Source organism: Haliaeetus albicilla, chromosome 23, assembly GCF_947461875.1.
Source record: "Haliaeetus albicilla chromosome 23, bHalAlb1.1, whole genome shotgun sequence".
NCBI lineage: Eukaryota > Metazoa > Chordata > Aves > Accipitriformes > Accipitridae > Haliaeetus > Haliaeetus albicilla.
The window spans coordinates 3,556,766-3,573,882 of NC_091505.1; the positions used below are offsets into that span (position 1 = coordinate 3,556,766).

At 36.2% G+C, this 17,117-nt stretch overlaps 1 protein-coding gene across 3 annotated transcripts in view; it reads right to left on the reverse strand.

Annotated features, from left to right (window-relative positions):
- ATRX (ATRX chromatin remodeler) overlaps window positions 1-17,117 on the reverse strand; it is an 89,237-nt gene that overhangs the window by 53,131 nt on the left and 18,989 nt on the right. For 2 of the 3 annotated variants that reach the window (XM_069810922.1, XM_069810923.1), the window contains 6 exons: window positions 16,821-16,945; window positions 15,426-15,545; window positions 11,635-11,744; window positions 9,382-9,449; window positions 5,512-8,438; window positions 1,929-2,007 (listed from right to left, as the gene is read on the reverse strand). In XM_069810922.1, the coding sequence (XP_069667023.1) occupies window positions 1,929-2,007; window positions 5,512-8,438; window positions 9,382-9,449; window positions 11,635-11,744; window positions 15,426-15,545; window positions 16,821-16,945 (3,429 nt within the window). The remainder of the gene's footprint in view (window positions 1-1,928; window positions 2,008-5,511; window positions 8,439-9,381; window positions 9,450-11,634; window positions 11,745-15,425; window positions 15,546-16,820; window positions 16,946-17,117) is intronic. The other variant, XM_069810924.1, reaches the window with a different exon arrangement.

The following is a 17,117-nucleotide window of genomic DNA, read 5'->3' on the forward strand; positions in this document are numbered from 1 at the left end:
AAAGGTATGCAAATAACAGAACATCTAAACTAGAGACTTGCAAACATCAGAGTTCCCACACTACAAATACCTGGTAGGTACTACGTACCCTCTTTGGCCTGGAAGAAAATAGGCAACTTATCTGAATAGTAGGTAAACTATTTAAACACTTTGTGTTGAGTAAACAGAAGAACAAGCTTTTAAATTCTTGAAATTTGTTCCATCTTTTTACATTTTATATATCTGATTTTGGTGCCAAGTACAATGCGTGATGAATGTAAAATTAGACTGCAGTTACCAGTTAACATGTCTGAAGGTTGACAAAACTGTTTATTGACAAAATACCTCCCCATCTCATCAATATATATTCAAAATATTCCCTAAGTAAAAACTTCAACAAAGATTCAGCTTAAAAACAAAGTACAGAAACTGATTTTTAAACCCCAAATTCATATTACTGATTTGTTTGTTATCAATTGGGTTAACTCATTTCCGAATATAGCTCTTAAACTAGTAATTAAGATCTCTCAGTAACATTTGTATGGTAAACACTGAACTTTGACAAAAGTGTATTGGCTTAGTTATCAACCAGAAACACTTAAGAAACAAACAAAAAAGAAAAAAGAAGGAAAAAAAAAATCAGAACAGGACTGGAATTAAAGCATCACTTAAAAAAATCTTCTATTACCAATGTTTACATGTTCTGCTTATGACCCTGTGCTGTCAAGTCCCTAAGGAGCATCTTTCTTTAGAAGCTGAATTATCTGATTAAATTTGATGACTGAAAACAATCAAGAACTACATCAGCAGCAACATTTTGATGCCAAACTGAGGTCCGTAAAGGATATAAAACAGTGTTTTAAAAATTTACTTCAGCCACAGATCAAAACATACAACTCTGTGAAACAAAAGATACCATATCCTAAACTAGTAAGGCTCAGAAGCAGAAAAAGACTCCATCAGCAACTGTGCAAAGCTATGAAGCTGGTCCCATACATGCTATATAGCAAAAAAAAAATCAGTTTCTGAAATACTGTATAAAAATTTGTTGAACAACTCTTTAGTCTAACTATAATAACTTCCAAAAAGGAACTGTGGCTCGTAATTGAGCAATACTTCATGTTGCATTCACTTATTAGGAAACAAAGCTTTTACATTTTCTAGCCAGGCTAATTTTGATACCTACAATGGTACTGGTAAAATATGACATGTCTTAACTAACTATATCTTACATAGATTCATTTTTATTGAACTTGAAACTGAAGCAATACATATAAGCCACAATTCCGAAAATATCTATGCAAAGACTTAAAACGTGTATGTATAATTAGTCTCTTTGATACCAGTTGAGCCTATGCACAGTGCTTGTAGAATCAGGGCCTTAACTATCACATTAGTCACTTCAGGTATTCTTTAGTGGATTAAAACTCAGTTTAATTAACAACTGAAAATATGTAATACTCTTTTCTCCACATTTGTGTTTTCTCTTTATTGAGAAATGGTGTTTCAATTAAAAAAGCAAATTATGTAACATATCTGAAAATATTTTAGCACTGCATATTGCACAGATGCAAATTTTTACCCTCTATTCATATAGCTAGCTGAAAGTCACATTTATCAGAAGTAGGTTTTTACCTGCCTGAATGAAATACTTGTCACAAACCTCACAATTTCAATGGGAACATAAAATGGACAGTGCTGCAGTGCATTTATAACACACCCTATGCAAGGTGTGTTAGCTAACACTTCTAAGTACTTTCTTTGCATTTCTGGATTTTGGCCTCTGTTTTCTGGCCCCTTGTTCAAACTTGCGGGAAGCCCGTGAGCGAGTCTTTACAAGGCAGGCAGTCGTGGTTTTTACAACCTGCTTGCTCTTCCGTTGCGCCGGTTTGCGCCCACGCCTAGGGTGTGTTATAATCTTTTTTAAGTCCTTACAGATGGTATCATACCTATTCTCAGGATCGTCATCATCATCATCTTCCTCCTCCTCCATTGGAACAGCCCTTGATTTAGTCTCACCCTCATCTCCTGGGGGAGGAAGGGGAAACAAAAAAACAGAAAACATGAACACTTAATACATGTAAAATCAGCAATAAACAGCAATGAACAACACAGCACATGAACTACTGTCTCCGTCAAGAATCTCCATATACAAATAGCTTCATAACACCACCACTTTTCTACCAGCAAACAAAAAAGCCAGTTACCTATCTTAACATATAAAAATAAATATTTTTATTAATAAAAGTATCTAGTTTTTCAAGCAATACTTTCATCTGCATTATGCTTGCTACTTACACACAACTTGCATTTTTTTCCTTAATACATACTGCAAAATTAGGCTTTTTACACCAAAACATACACAGACTGAATACTCCACTTAGGATTCAAAAATTAAGTTTCCCAGGAAGTTATTAGCTCCATTTCCGAAGCTCCACTACTGAATTTGTGTAAATTGAAAAGAAGGCCCAAATATGTTACAGAATCACTTACCAAACTTATGAGCTATCCTGCTGCCATTAAGTACTCGCAAACAATAATCCTTGACTATTTTTGCCTTCAGAGTATCAAATACAATGCATGCATTTGTCATGTATGTGTGAAGACTTAAGTTTTGAAAATTACACCTGCTATCCTTAATGCAAATATCAGACTCAGCAGCACTACATGGATACGGTCTCATGGAAAGCACATCAAAACCAACAGCATGGGACATGTAATAGAAAAAGAATAGCACAGTATGATACCTGCCTTTAAGCTCCTCTGCACTCTCCTGGCTGAACTAGAGGAATTCAGATTATTTCTAGCACACTCCCAGGCCTTTCCCCTTTCTTTTCTCTCATTCTTCTGACTTGCATATAAGTAAGTCAAATCTGCTAGTTAGTAAAATTAAGCTTAGGAAAAGAGACCTCAAAACCCTAATGAACTGAGATCCTCCTCATTCATAAGTTCTACTATTTATTTTCTACCTGTGGGGAGTGGACTAAAACTAGACTGCAAGAGACTTGCGCCAAGTTGTTTTAATGTCCACTTGTCCTGGAATTACCACTAGCCAGATGTTCGACAGGACTGTGTAAGAGCTGATCACAGAAAGTCCCTCACTCTTGGGCTTAGATAAATAGAAGTATCCTGTTGCTTAAACCAGATTCTAAGTCTCATTCAACCACCAACTTACGTAGCTTGGTCAGACACAGAAAACACTCCTTCATTTATTCACCTATTAAGCCAAAAGCAAACTGAAGAGAAAGGGCAAGTTTGCCTCCTTAATATAACACAGGCAGATTCTCACAGAATCATACAATAAGGTTGGAAGAGACCTCTGCACATAATCTACTGAAACTGCATTCTCAAAGCAGAGCTAACTCCAGTGAGGTCAGTTTTCTCGTGGCCTTGTCCAGTCAAGTTTTGAGTATTTTTAAGGACAGGGATTCCAAAATTGACAGGCCAACCAGTTTCAGGCTTTGACCATCCTGAATATAAAGAATTTTTTCCTAGTAGCTAATCAGAGTTTTCTTTGCCAAAACTTGTACCCACAGCCTCTCATCCTTTCGTCATGCATCAGGCTCAGCCTTCTCTATAACTACCCATTAGGTGATTAGAACACAGCAATTAAGACTCCCCATTTTTAGCATCCTCTCTCCAGGCTAAACCAACCCACTTCTCACTCAATCTAACTCTACCGTGAATCATCCCACATTACCATCTCATTTTTCCAATTTGTACACTGTTAGATTTGTCTTTCCCATCCAATAGTTCTCCGATCTTTCCACTTGTGACTTGCAAATAAAACAAATCACTCTCACTGCCTCAGATACCTTCTGATACATTATGACCAAGTTTTTCCTCCTGGGCCATTTCAATACCAAGTCTATGAACATATACTGTAAGTGAGCAATTTTATTCTTGAAATATTTTTCATTGATGGTCCAGTGATGCTGAGAACTGTTGCCTATGGGTTACTGTCACTGAGTACCATCAATTGTCTACCTATGGGGAGCGTTTTAACAGCCGTGGCAGCTACCACATGCCAGACGCTAGTTCATTACTATGCAAACCATTTATTATTTGCAATCTCCCCCAGTAGTGGCATCACTGGGGAAAACATTGTTTTGACAGCCATCAAGGAAAAGCCCTAAAAGTCCCAGTATTATGTGCACAGAGACGCAACTAAACTTACTTCATCAGAGGACCCTGAAAAACAAACATTACAGGGCTGTATAATATGCAGAATAAGAAACTTAATTTCCAGCTGTTACTCTACAACGACACAAAACACTGTTAATCAAACTTTGCTTTCTTACAGGGCTTTAAATCCAAAGCAGCATAGCACCTGTAAAAAGCAACCTTTGCATCTGCAGGTTAAGGTTAACAACCCTCCAGAAACTAAACTGCAGGAAAACTTAGGGAAGTGGGTCAGCATCAAGTTGGTGGGAGAAAGGAAGAACTTTATGTTTCATTTAAAATCTGGGTGTTTTGTTTGGGGGTGGGTGGGTTTTTTTGTTTGTCTGTTTGGTTGCTTTTTTTGTTTTGTTGTTTTAAGAAACTACAAACAACCACCACCTCATTTTGCACTTGGGGTCTGCCTACAAGGGCTTCTCAGGAAAGCCAAAATGCAACTATGTCCCTTCTGCTATCTTCATGAACATATTGCTGTTTTATTCAATTTTTGTTTAGTTCCAGCTTCGCAAAGTACTGTAAATGTTGGCTCAAACACAGTAACGTATAGAAAGTTCTATGAAACATCATCAAAAGCAAACAAACAGGAAACAATTTACCTGTCATGGTAATTAAAACAGTAAACACATTTTACTTTTTCTATTTGAAAATTCATGTATTAAAAACGTGTATTGTCCATGTGATGTGAAAACTACCCTTCCTTTTTAAGTTCTTTAAAACTAAGTGTTCAAATTCAGCAGTTCTGAATTTCTTTCTAATTTCCTAAAGATATAAGACACTAATTAAGTAGTTCTACCTTGGCAAGAAAAAGAATTATTACTATTAAACCTGCTATGAAAACAGTAAGCAATGACAGATTTCTGTTAACTGACACCAGCTGCTCTAAGGCTACATGGTCTTGTGAGGTGCAAAGATCACCTACTTGATTTTAAAAATGTATACTGCAATGCTGCAAGTCTTCAGAGTCATCTCTAGCGCGTAACCACGGGCTGACAAATTTGAGTTCACTAGACACTTAGTGCTTAAAACCAGTTTCTGCTAAATAGCACCTGGGCAGCGAAAGAGAAGAACAAGCTTTTGAAAGCTGTGCTGCAAAGAAATACCTGCTGGCATTACGGACTATAGCTTCTCAAGCTTCTCCATTTACAGTGACATCCTTTCTTCCACAAGTGACAAGCTGCACAAATTGGAATGGGTGCTTCCAAATCAGTATCAGAAAACCTAACTGGTTGCAAATCTTTAAACGTACAATTACCTATTTATGAATATCTTCACTTCCGGATTATTAAATGTTACCCAAATTTTACGAATTTCCTCTATATTAATAATACGTGTAGATGAACATCTTTTGCACACCTGATGACTGACAAAATCCTGTACCAGCAGACAGCATTAAGTTTTCAGTCACTGGCATAATTTTCTGCTCATCGCTGCTTCCATCACCTGTTGAATTCTGTTCATCATTTTCTTCCTTATCAGATGAGGAAGATGAAGTGACAACCACCTTCTTTTTTGACACTTTCTTTTTTAAGTTACTCTTTTTACTTTCTTTCATTGACCCTCTTTTAATCTTTTTCTTACTTTCTTCATAAGATTCCTCATCAGAAGAGGACAAGGAGTCATTCTGTTCTTTCTTGGAAATTTTCTTTTTGTGACTTATTTTTTTCTTTTCTTTAGTTTCAGTTTGTTTTTTACGCCGCACAGCATCTTCTGAAGAACTCTCCTCTTTTAGGGGAGACTTCTCAGCATCAGAGGATAAATCAATCCGTACTCTTTTAGGTACTCTCTCTCTCAAATTCCTCCTTTTCTTTTCCTTAAACACTGGTTCATTTTTAGTTTTGTCATTTTCAGAAGAATTGCAACTTCCTTTCCCTGGAGATGGCTTTTCAACATCAGAAGAGGAATCATCTTGCTCTTTCTTGTAACTTTTCTTTTTCAGTTTTTCAGTCTTCTTCACTTTGCTTTCTGGTCCTTTTTTATTCTTGAATCTGTCTTTTGAAGAATCAAAATTATGCTCTTTCTTTGCAGATTTCTCAGTACTCTCCGAAGAAGAATCTTCCTGTGCCTTTTTCTTTTTCAAATCCTTGCTCTTAACTTCACTTAGCCTTACACCTTTAGGACAACTCTCCTCTTTCTCCAGTAAAGACTTCTCAACATCAGAAGACTCATCGTGCTTTCCCTTTGCAGTTTTTTCTTTTAAGTCTCTGTTTATCCTTTCCTTAGCAGCTGACCCCTTAGTGATTTTTTTATCTTCAGAAGAATGATTAATCTCCTTCTCTGGGGAAGACTTTTCAGCATCATCATCTTCAGAAGATTTCTCTCTCTGTTTCTCCAAATTTACCTTTCTCTTACTACTTACTTTTTTCCTCTGCTCTTCTTCAGAGGAATCATAACTATCTTCTTTTTGTGAGTATTTTTTCTTGGCTTTTTTTGCAGACTCAATTTTACTCAAAATTTTTATTTCTTTTTCTAACTCAGAATCATAGTTTGAAGAATCTGAATAGTTTTGTCGTTTCTTTTTAGCAGCAGCAGAATTTTTAGCTGATTTGCCTCTTTTAGCATCTAAATCTGAACCAGAAGTGGAACTTTTTCTTTTTCGTTTTCCATTTTCATCCTTTACTGATTGATCCTTTAGAAAATTTAAAGTCTTCTGATCATTTGTTGGTGCTTCGCTATTGCTATCAATATCTGAAGAACTGTGACTCATCATAGCTACTTCTTTAAGAACAGCTGGCATCTCATCAGAATCTGAGCTATGATCTAATACATATGGCTTTTTGGATTTAGAAAGTTTATTAGGGCTAGGACCATCAACCGTACTGTCAGAAGAATTTCTTTTATCCTTTTTCCTCCTTGGTTGTTTTGATGATTTTCTCTTACTTTTTTCATTACACGTGTCATTGCTATCTTCTTCTGAATTTGATGTTAAAGGACTGATGTCTGTTTGGCGCCTCAGAGGTGTGGTCTTCACACGCGGTGATCTCCTGAGATCAGATTCCTCTACAAGTGAGACAGTTTCGTTCTCCGTGGAAGGTTCACTGCCAGCATTATGATTTTGTTTTACAGAATCACAGTTTTCTGCTCTAGGTATTACATCAACATCCTTACTTCCCTTTTCTAGATTGCTGTCTTGATCTTCAGCTTTAACTGTAGACTCTGAAAGGGAAACAGGGGTCAATTTTACAACCAATTCTTTTGTTCCTTTAGCCGATGATTTTAACTTAGTACCACCTTTGGTATCTTTCATAGGAGTGTTCAATTTTGTATTTGAATTTAGAGTCTCATGATCTGTTCCTGTATTTCCATTGTCTTGCTCATCTGATGTAATCTGAATCTCCATAGCAGATTCTAAAGTCTCAAAAATATCTTCAGGAACAGATGAGGGAATGGACACTATATCCATGTCTAAAGCCTCTGTACTATTAGGTTCATACTGAGGTTCTTCATTTCTGCCAGATCTTTTATCTTCACCAGAAGTACGCTTGTTATCTGTTTGTTCCATTGTTGGAACACTTTGATCCATGGGCTCACTGTCAGGCTGTTCTGACATAACTTTTTTCTGTGTCTTTACAGTGCCATCCTCTTTTAATGCCACGTGTTCCTTTCCTTCATCTTTTTTCACCTCATTTTTTTCTGATCTAACATCAGTTTTTTTCTCTTTGGTATTTTTATCTTTGATTTTAACATTCAAAGCTTGAATCTCCAGGTTCAGACCTTCTTCTAGTGCCAGATGAGCTTTTTTCATGTCACTCAACACAGATTTAAAAGCTTTTAGCTGACAAAGTTGCACAGTTGGGCTTATTTCTACGTTTTCTGCAGCATTTTTCAAAAAGCTTACAAAGCTAGAATTCAGATTTGCTGTAGTTTCAACCAGCTTTTTTGTTTTCTTAAGCAAGTCTTTTGGCACCATTAGTGCTTTATAAGAATACGTTAGTGAACCTGAATATGAATCATCTAGTTTTTTTTCTTCACCATTACAACTTGAATTATTTCTCTTTGGAGAAAACTTGACTGTATGGTCATATATTTTACTTTTTTCACTTTCAACTCTGATCTTTTTTTTGTTTTGTTGCAGTAATTGTTCTAAATTTTCAAAGACACTGTCACATGCAGTGACCAAGTCCAACAAAGGCTCTGGATGGCAAATATAGCAGTGCCACTGGTTATTTTCATCCAGTATAGTCGATAGCTCCTTTCGACCCAGGTTGCGCAAAATGCACTTTTTACAGAAGGCATTATGGCAGAAGTCACAGCAAATCAAATTTCCACCTTCAGCACACCACCTGAAAAGAGACATAAGAAATATAAGAGTTTTACCTCCATATCAACAAGGTGACAAATTTGAAAATTTTGCATATTTTTCACTATTTGATAAAGAATCTGCATTTTTAAATTTCAGGTGATAGACAGATATCCATTAACTGAAAACATTATTAAAAGCATGACTGAAAAGCACGCAGTTGCAAATTGGAAAGTCAGAAAATTAATGTATTAGATTAACAGTTCACAAAGCTGAAATGGTCAGTAATATCCAAACGTAATTTCAGCACCAATTTTAAATAAGAGAAAAAAAATAATTACATTTTATTTTCCATGTTCCTTCTGAGAATTTAAAAAAAAAAAGGCGATTTCTTTTATTTTACAGCAAAACAAATTAGTCTAAGTCTTTCTAGCCTTAAATGGTATATTACTACTGTAGGCATGTATGAAAAAAAATTTTTTGATCTATGTCTAGATTGCATGTTCTTTGATGAAGACCTGAAAAGTGGCTGACAAGTAAGTTCAAAGGCATCACAGACCACACAATTTTGACTGGATTACGTATTTAGATATTTGACATAAGGACAGAGAAGTACTTTAGTATTTCAAAAGTGGGAGATATTTCTGGAAAGGTAAGTTTCTGTGGCTCACAAGGTTTAGAATGTCAGATTCTATCCCCGCCTTCAAAGCCTTTGTAAGGTGGCATTTTATTTAGTTAAAAATGTGATGTTTTACAAGTGTTTGCTACTGGATTTCTTTATAAAATGTTTTCCTGTTAATTATTAAAATAACAATCAAATATTTACAAAAACCCTGGAGTTGAGCATTTCTTGCTGAGAAACAACTGTTGATTAAGCTCTTATGTACTGGTCTTTATCTGTCAGGAATTTCATTATTGCAAGAAAAAAAAAGAACCAAACCAAAACAGAAGAGCTGTGGGTGTTATTTCAGTTTTTGTACACTTACCTACACTGTTCATCCATTCCATCTGAATCACGGCTAATGTCATCGCTCATGTAATACTTGTAACAAGTCTGTAAAGAAAGAGATAGGACAAGGAATTTTTTATTAAATCTCAACTGGACTTCAGTAATTCATATGATTTCAGCATGTATTAGAAGCAACCCATTAAAAGCAGCAGCTGCAAGGTCTTCAGCATTCTAACCCTTTTACATTTGTGTTAATCTAAGAAATATCTTCCATAGATACAACAGGTCCCAAACCATGACTTCTTTAGACGGCTCAATGTTTACTTGAAAATTAAATAAGCTTTTGTTTGATGGCCATGTATTTTCATATTTTAGAACATCAACTAAATGTTTCTCTTCAAAACTCTAAGTTTTTTACATCTATTTCCTAGGTAAATCAACACCACATCTTCTCTGACACAATTAATCCTACATAAATTACAATTTTCAGCTGTATGCTCTTTATGTTAGCAATTGATCCCACAAGGCTTATTTAAATAGAAAGGTCTTCAGTGTTTATCCTGATGTTAACATCCAAGGCTTCAATTTCCAGGTACAAACTAAGCATTTTCATTGAAAAATTGGTAATAGTAAGAAAAAAATTACACACAATTCAGCTCATAGTAGCAGTGGCTTCAGTTGCTGAATTCTTTAAACCAAATTTTGAAAGTGTGGGGGTTTTTTTTCCAGTTGCTAGTAAAGAAGGTTCTCCCAGACTTGAAGCTATACTTTGAACAGGGATTAATACAAGCTGTTAGCTAAATTCTGTCCTTTTACCCAGTGAATCCAAAATCCAGAAGAGGCTTCAGCACATGAATTTAAAATGATGATGCCCCTTTATCTGGAACAGAGCTATACAACTTTTCAATTAAACTAAACAAACAAACAAACAACAACAAAAAAACAACCAGTAAAAGCTGATGTTTAGACACTTGACAGAACATTTATAGTCAAAGGAAACAGCTTCTCAAGTCTGGGACTGTTTACCTAAGCAGGAGAAAAATAAGGGAAGAACTAGGTATGGAAAGTAATGGAATACACGGAGTATGCAGATCAGGGACTTCCATTCCTCTCTCTCATATTAACATAAGGCCATGTTCAATTAAGTAAAGATACAGAAAATTTATGGGAAACAACACGTGATATAATTATCTAGCAGAGCTCACAGTCAAGAGCTGCTATTGAACCCAACACCCTAAACAAGTTTCAAAAATGAACCAGATGTTCTTGTGATGCATGCAAGTTATGTACAGCTACGTGTTAAGGATTTTCAAGTCTAGGAACAAGAGTTAGGACTCCAATCAAGATTGAAAACAGTCATCTTGTAAGCTGATTTTTCTAAAGCATATTTGCTAAAAGATACAAGCCAAAATGAATAGAAGAAATGAGCCAGAACATTAGACTAGATGGACACGCCTGAGATAGTATGTCAGCTGAATGTGTAATATTAATTGGGAATTGGGGGAGAAGCAGAAGGAGGGAAGAGAAGTGGAATGTTAAATGTGCATTGTAACACAGATCTGTACCTATCTTTAGGGATACCTTTATAAATACAGAATCTCTACAACTACAGAGATCATGCAAGAGAGGTATCTCTTTGAAAATTAAGAGATGTCTCCACAACAGGAGGTAGGGATGTTTCCTTCCTCCCCTGTTCCCCACCTCTTCCCATTGCAGGCAACTTAGGGCCCAACTGAAGCCACCATGAAACCATGTAGCTGAAGACCCAGATGCCAGGTTTGGGTTACGGACTAGACCATCATTTATGGCAGAGGCTGTCATAAATTAGAACAGTCCATGAGCTGTACACAAATGAAACCAAGATGGCTTTGAAGCTACTTTTCTGCTTCTCATTCTGACGTTGTTCTACATACAACGCTCTACCAGGAGATCCGGAACTGAATCTACTCTTATAATACATTATGAGCAGGCAAAAATTTCAGACAGATCATTCAACATAAAAAATTCACTACAATTATAGCCGTAAAACTATAAAAACAAATTACAAAGAAACCACAATTAGTTTTACTGGGGTATAAGAAAAAGAGGAATATAAATTTGTAAGCTGTATTTGTGGTTTTGTTTTCTGCTTTTAGTTTCCTTAACTGTAACAGTTAGCAACTGAAAAGTTTACTGGCTAACAAACAAGAACTACTCCCACAAAAATCCCACCCAAATCAACTAATGTGACATTTCAAACAACAAAAAAACCCCCCAAACAGTACAAACTGTAGAACTGTTTACCACATACCTTACAAATAAGAACTTTCAGTGTAGGATGTCTATAGATTGAATCCTTTTGAAAATGGTTCACCTGTTGCCCACAAGCTGTACAGCTTACAATTCCATGTAGTCCTTCTTCTACAGAGAGGATTATAAACCACACATTGTTTTCATTTTTATATTTTAAGAAATCTGTATATACCTGTTTCATTTCCTTACAATATTTTGGCCTGTTAGCTTTTTCATATGCCTCTATTTCTTTACCACCCAGCATTAGAGAAATCCTTCTCTAACCCCTCGCCATTTAAAGACTGAAAGAATTTTCCTCTAATTTCTATACTCTACTTGGGGCCAAGATACAGTTTATTTCCTTTGAGAAATTTAGTTTGCATTAACTGGTCACCTCATGAGAACACACCTAAATAAGAGTCATCACTGAAACTCTTTCAAAGCAGTCCTGATATCCTGTACAAGCTTCCTTATTTAATCTTTGTTCATGAAATACCATTTTAATGCATGTTTGTATTATGGTATTCCTTTCACATACAGTTTTAGTTTCTCAAAGAAAAATACAGGAAACCATTACAGAAGACACATGAAATCCTTATAATAGTGCCTGAAAAATCTTTTCTCACTTTTTGTTCCCTTCTTGATGATGTTTTTTTTTTTTTAAACTACAATTTTGCTATAATACATACATTCTCACCATCTTGCTGACTGCTCCCACAGTTTGTGTACCACCCTGCTGCTGTATCTACATTTGGTCAAGAAAGCGCTTCTTTAATGTCAATCCCCCCATTCACTTTGAAAGGTGGTGAACTTGGGGTTGGGAGGCTTGCTACATGCCAGGCTGTTAAACCAACTAATTAATAGTATGAGACTGTCTGGTTTTCAACAGCAGTGATGCTTTCAAGAAAAAGGAAAATCATTTCTGAAAGCTCATATACTCAGTTCATACACTTGCAAAGACTTGATTTGGAATCAAGCAGATAGAAGCTTGATATGGGATCACTTAACTGTGACTTGTCCTTTGCTGTCACGTTCAGTAAGTAGTATAAGGAAATTAACTCAAATGGTTAACTTAACGGTTACAGTCTGAGTACACTTTTTTTTTTAATCACTACCACAGAATTAGAACCAAACACCAACACCATAATGTTAAGAAACTTAAATGAACATTCTCAAGACACAATACAAGCTACTACCAATTGCTATTGAAGCACAGTCTCACATAGCTTACAGGCCAGTAAGAACAACTAATACACCCTTACAATTCAGTGAAAATAGCAGGTCTGAAATCCTGAATACAAGATTTCTTGTTTTCAACTTCAATGCATGCACAATTGCATGTACTGCAGAGCTTGCGGACTTGCAAAGCACCTATTACGACCTCAAAACCAGCTCAAATGCCTGTTTCAAATGCTGCTGGTAAACCTCAAATAAACACATCCATCATACCGTACTACTTGGAAAAGAATACCACATTCTATTATACCAAGCAGCATAGAAGCCTACCCAGGCTTTGTGAAACATCACAGTCCTTAAATGGGTGTAAGAATCACAAAGGGCAACAGCCAAGTGCGGGAGAACAAGCTATTCACTGTCAAGGCCCAAGCCACTTCCCCCTTCTCTACAACTTTAAGGGGAAGGACTACTGCATCCTTCCTAAAATCTGCAAGTTGGCACCAGAAAAAAAAAAAAAAAAAAAAAAGGACAGTTTATGAGGCAAAGCTTTGTAAACCATGTTACTACTACAAATGATGATGATCCAAAGAAATTATACTAATTCATTAATACTGAGAAAATACTTGCTTAAAAAACATTCCTTATGAGTTTATTAGCAAAAATACACCCATAACCATTCTGCAGACGCAAAACTTGAAAATATGGACTGACACAATGCCCCTTACAGTCTTGGATAAGAGCATTTGGATGCTAGAAAGACAAGAGTTCTATTACTACTAATATTTCTAATATAAACAGGACATATAATACAAATGCAAAGATGCACTCCCCAAAGAACAAGATGGATGGGCATTTTTTATTTTAATGTTACTATTTATTTACTTGCACTGTGCGTAGAATTCAGGATCTCAAGTAGTTGGAACTACGCGCTTACCTGCTTAAACCAGTAACACATAACTTTGTACGTGCACAGGCTAGGCACCTCATTCTAGTAGCAAGAGAAAGGTAAGTGCCATTTCATGTAACTAGACCTGCTGCATGAAGGTACAGAATAAATGGATCTGCACTACCTCTTCTGTGCATGTCACAAAATAAAACTGTTTTCATACATTCCTAATCCAGCAGCTCTTGAGGTAGGCTGCAGTCATGTCTCTCACCTGGCTACCTTTCCTGGTCTGGAAATGGGGACAACACAGGAGCAGGCAGTACCTAATTCTATTTCCCTGAAAGCTGACAAGAGCTTAACACATGTACTGGACAGCTTTAAAATCAAGTCAAAGATTATCAGTAGCGACACAGATATAGCTGAGCTTGCCCTGGATAAAGGTATGGCTTAAACAAACTCTTGATGTCCCTTCCAAAACTACTATCTTATGTCAGGCACCAGTACATGAGTAACAAGTCCAGATACACAAAGGAAGGCCTGCAAATTCTCTATGGATGGAGAAAAAAAGCTGGAAGGGCAGGTTGTATGAATTGTCCTGGGGGTGCAGACAGAGGTCACAAAGCTCAAGCAGAAGAGTCCTATCTTTTTAACACTGTGCCCCTTAAGATTTCTATTGGGTCTCTTGTGAAACTGTTATAAACACAAATGGAAAAAGCATTCCTATATGCTGAATAGGACATCTTGCATGAATAGAATGGAACTGACTTTCAAAGATTAATAATTTAGAGAAAACGTCAATGCTCAAAATGCGATTAAAATCATGCATGAACCCATATGTATGCACAAGCACATTTCCACACAGTCACATTATACTCCTCTTCAGCCACAGATGGAGAAATAGCACTTATTAAATTATAATAAGACTTTAAAAGAGAGCAAGTATCTCATGATACAATGGAAAGAATGAATAGTGTGTACAAGAGCTGTTCGTCTGAATATCCTGGGTACTGCTGTAGGTGTGTGAACTAAGATATTGCTAGTAGTATTAAGGAAATACCTGCCTTCTTATTGGCTACTTTATACATAATCCTCCCTCTCCTTTACTTTTTGGAAAAAAAATGAGAGAGATTAATTTGTTATCACTGTAATCTACCTAACTTCTCCCCAGTTTTAGCAATGGCTATGGAAAGCCAGCTGGCACAGCAGCTTTTCAAAGATAATCCTTAGAAGGGCCCACTGGTAGGGAATTTCCCACAATTTAAAAACAAAACAAAAAAGTCTTTGAATTGTTAGAGGGTTTAGGTTTCTTGTTAGCTCACTGATTGATAGTATGTCTATACATGTCCCTGCTCAAATACTGTCGCTTTCCTGGTGAGTCAGTGATTGTTCCTATATCAATGGTGTTCCAATATAATTCCTTAAAAAAAGGAGTACCTGTAACACCTGATCGCAACCAAGCAACTGTTCTGAATACAAAGAAGGGTCCATATGGAATACCTAATGATGCATCCTATCTACTGAAAATAGGAAGTTTAATGAGAACTAATCTTAGCTTTCACTGCTGCATTGCAGGGGCAGCAATGGAGGCTAATTTCAGCCAGCTAGAATCCCTAATATACAAAAAGCCAGAAGAGTGGAGGTATTTTTAGGATAATTTATTAGAAATATGAACAATTTTCAGATGTACCAAATGTGGTCATAAGCAACAATTTAAACCCGTTTTAATAAATGTTTTAAATTGTATTTACCTCCACGCTTTTTGGGAGCTTCAGGTTTCATTTTAACGGTATTTCTGCTTCTAAATTCAGGCCCTTTAAAATCATCTTTGTCTTCATTCAGCACTGGCTCAGGCTGTACAACCACTGTACCTAGAATAATTTTATTTAGAAATTGGAAACCATTACACATCCAAATGAAGTGCAAAAGTCCTGTTTAAATAAAAGCCAACACAGTACCTTAAAAAATAAGTGCAATCTGTTGACTAAAACTCAGTGAAGTTTTGAATGCACAGATGTTCACAGAAAAAAAAACCAAAACCAAAACCCACTCCATCACACACTTCAAAATATGTCCATTTTGCAGTTGTAGGACAAAAGCCAAAGACTGAATGGGCTATGAGGAGTAAATTCTGCTCTCTGTGCCCTGATGTGGTACGTGCAGAACAGGACTGTCATACTGCTGGGTGTGTGTAAACAGGAATTTGCAGTGCAATGCGACAAATAAAGGACTTTGGTTAGGTCACTTAAATCTGTCAAAAGCCTTAAAGTAACTACTCTTTTCTCTCTCTTTTCCCCCTTCTAACCAGTTTCCCTCATTTTAATTTATTTCAGCATGAAGTAATGAGAAGGCAATAGAATAAAACCTGTTTTATGTTTAACAAAATTCAGAAATTCACCTTTTTACTTAGACAATGAAAAACTATCTTTCCTACTCAAAAGCTCAGTTTTAATACTTTTGTTCTGAGGACACTGGAAATAATCTAACATTCTGAAAAAGTATTTTTTTAAAAGTTACTGCTTTAAATACTGCTACTCATGCCGTAAACAGTAGTGGTCCCTCCAATTTTTCCTGTAACTTTCATCGGTAACAAATGGCAGAGATTAATCAAACTCACACTATAGTTAAGAAGACCGGGATGTAGGCTTATAGTATTAACTGTTTTAAAAGGGTGCTTAAAAATAGATCCAATAATGACATCTCCCCCCCCAGATTTAGTTTTGCTTTTGTCGATCTAATTGTTAATAACCTCAAAGACAGAACGATAAAATAAATAAGACTTGAAAGTGACAGAGTTTGAGACTTCTACAAAAAAATAGATATAAATTATTTCCCGTTTCATGTTGGTTTTATACAGATGTCAGTAGACATTTGAAATTAAGCCACCAGCACAACCTGGTGTACGCAGATTAAAGTATGCTGGGTTCAAAACCAAAGGTGCTTGGCTTCCTCTTTTAAATGCGCATGCACAGGGTGTGGGGGTGTGTGGGGGTGTTTGTGCACAAGCATGTATGTTTATATATAAAAGCCAACACAACCTAAGACAGGCATTTTACTAATACATGTGCATTCTAGTTAATTATTTATGCTGCATCGTAATCTTGGCTAATTTGCTGAACTCAGAAACAAAGAAAGATATGAACTACCTTTAGGCAAGCTTTGCATATCAACATCATTTTCTGAGTTTTCATTTGAAATATCTTCATTCACAGTTTCATCTAAGATTTGTTCATCATCTGATCCGACATATTTTGTTACAACTGTAGGTTTCCTGCATAGACAGAAAAAAACCCCATACCATGACAAATATTACATATTGCAATACAGATAAGCCTGGCGCTTTGCAAGCAAAACACCGTACTAACTGGGGAAACCTATGTTCTTTTTAAATTCATTTAAGACATTACAAGGTGGGATGCTGAGTTATTACAATAAATAAGTTG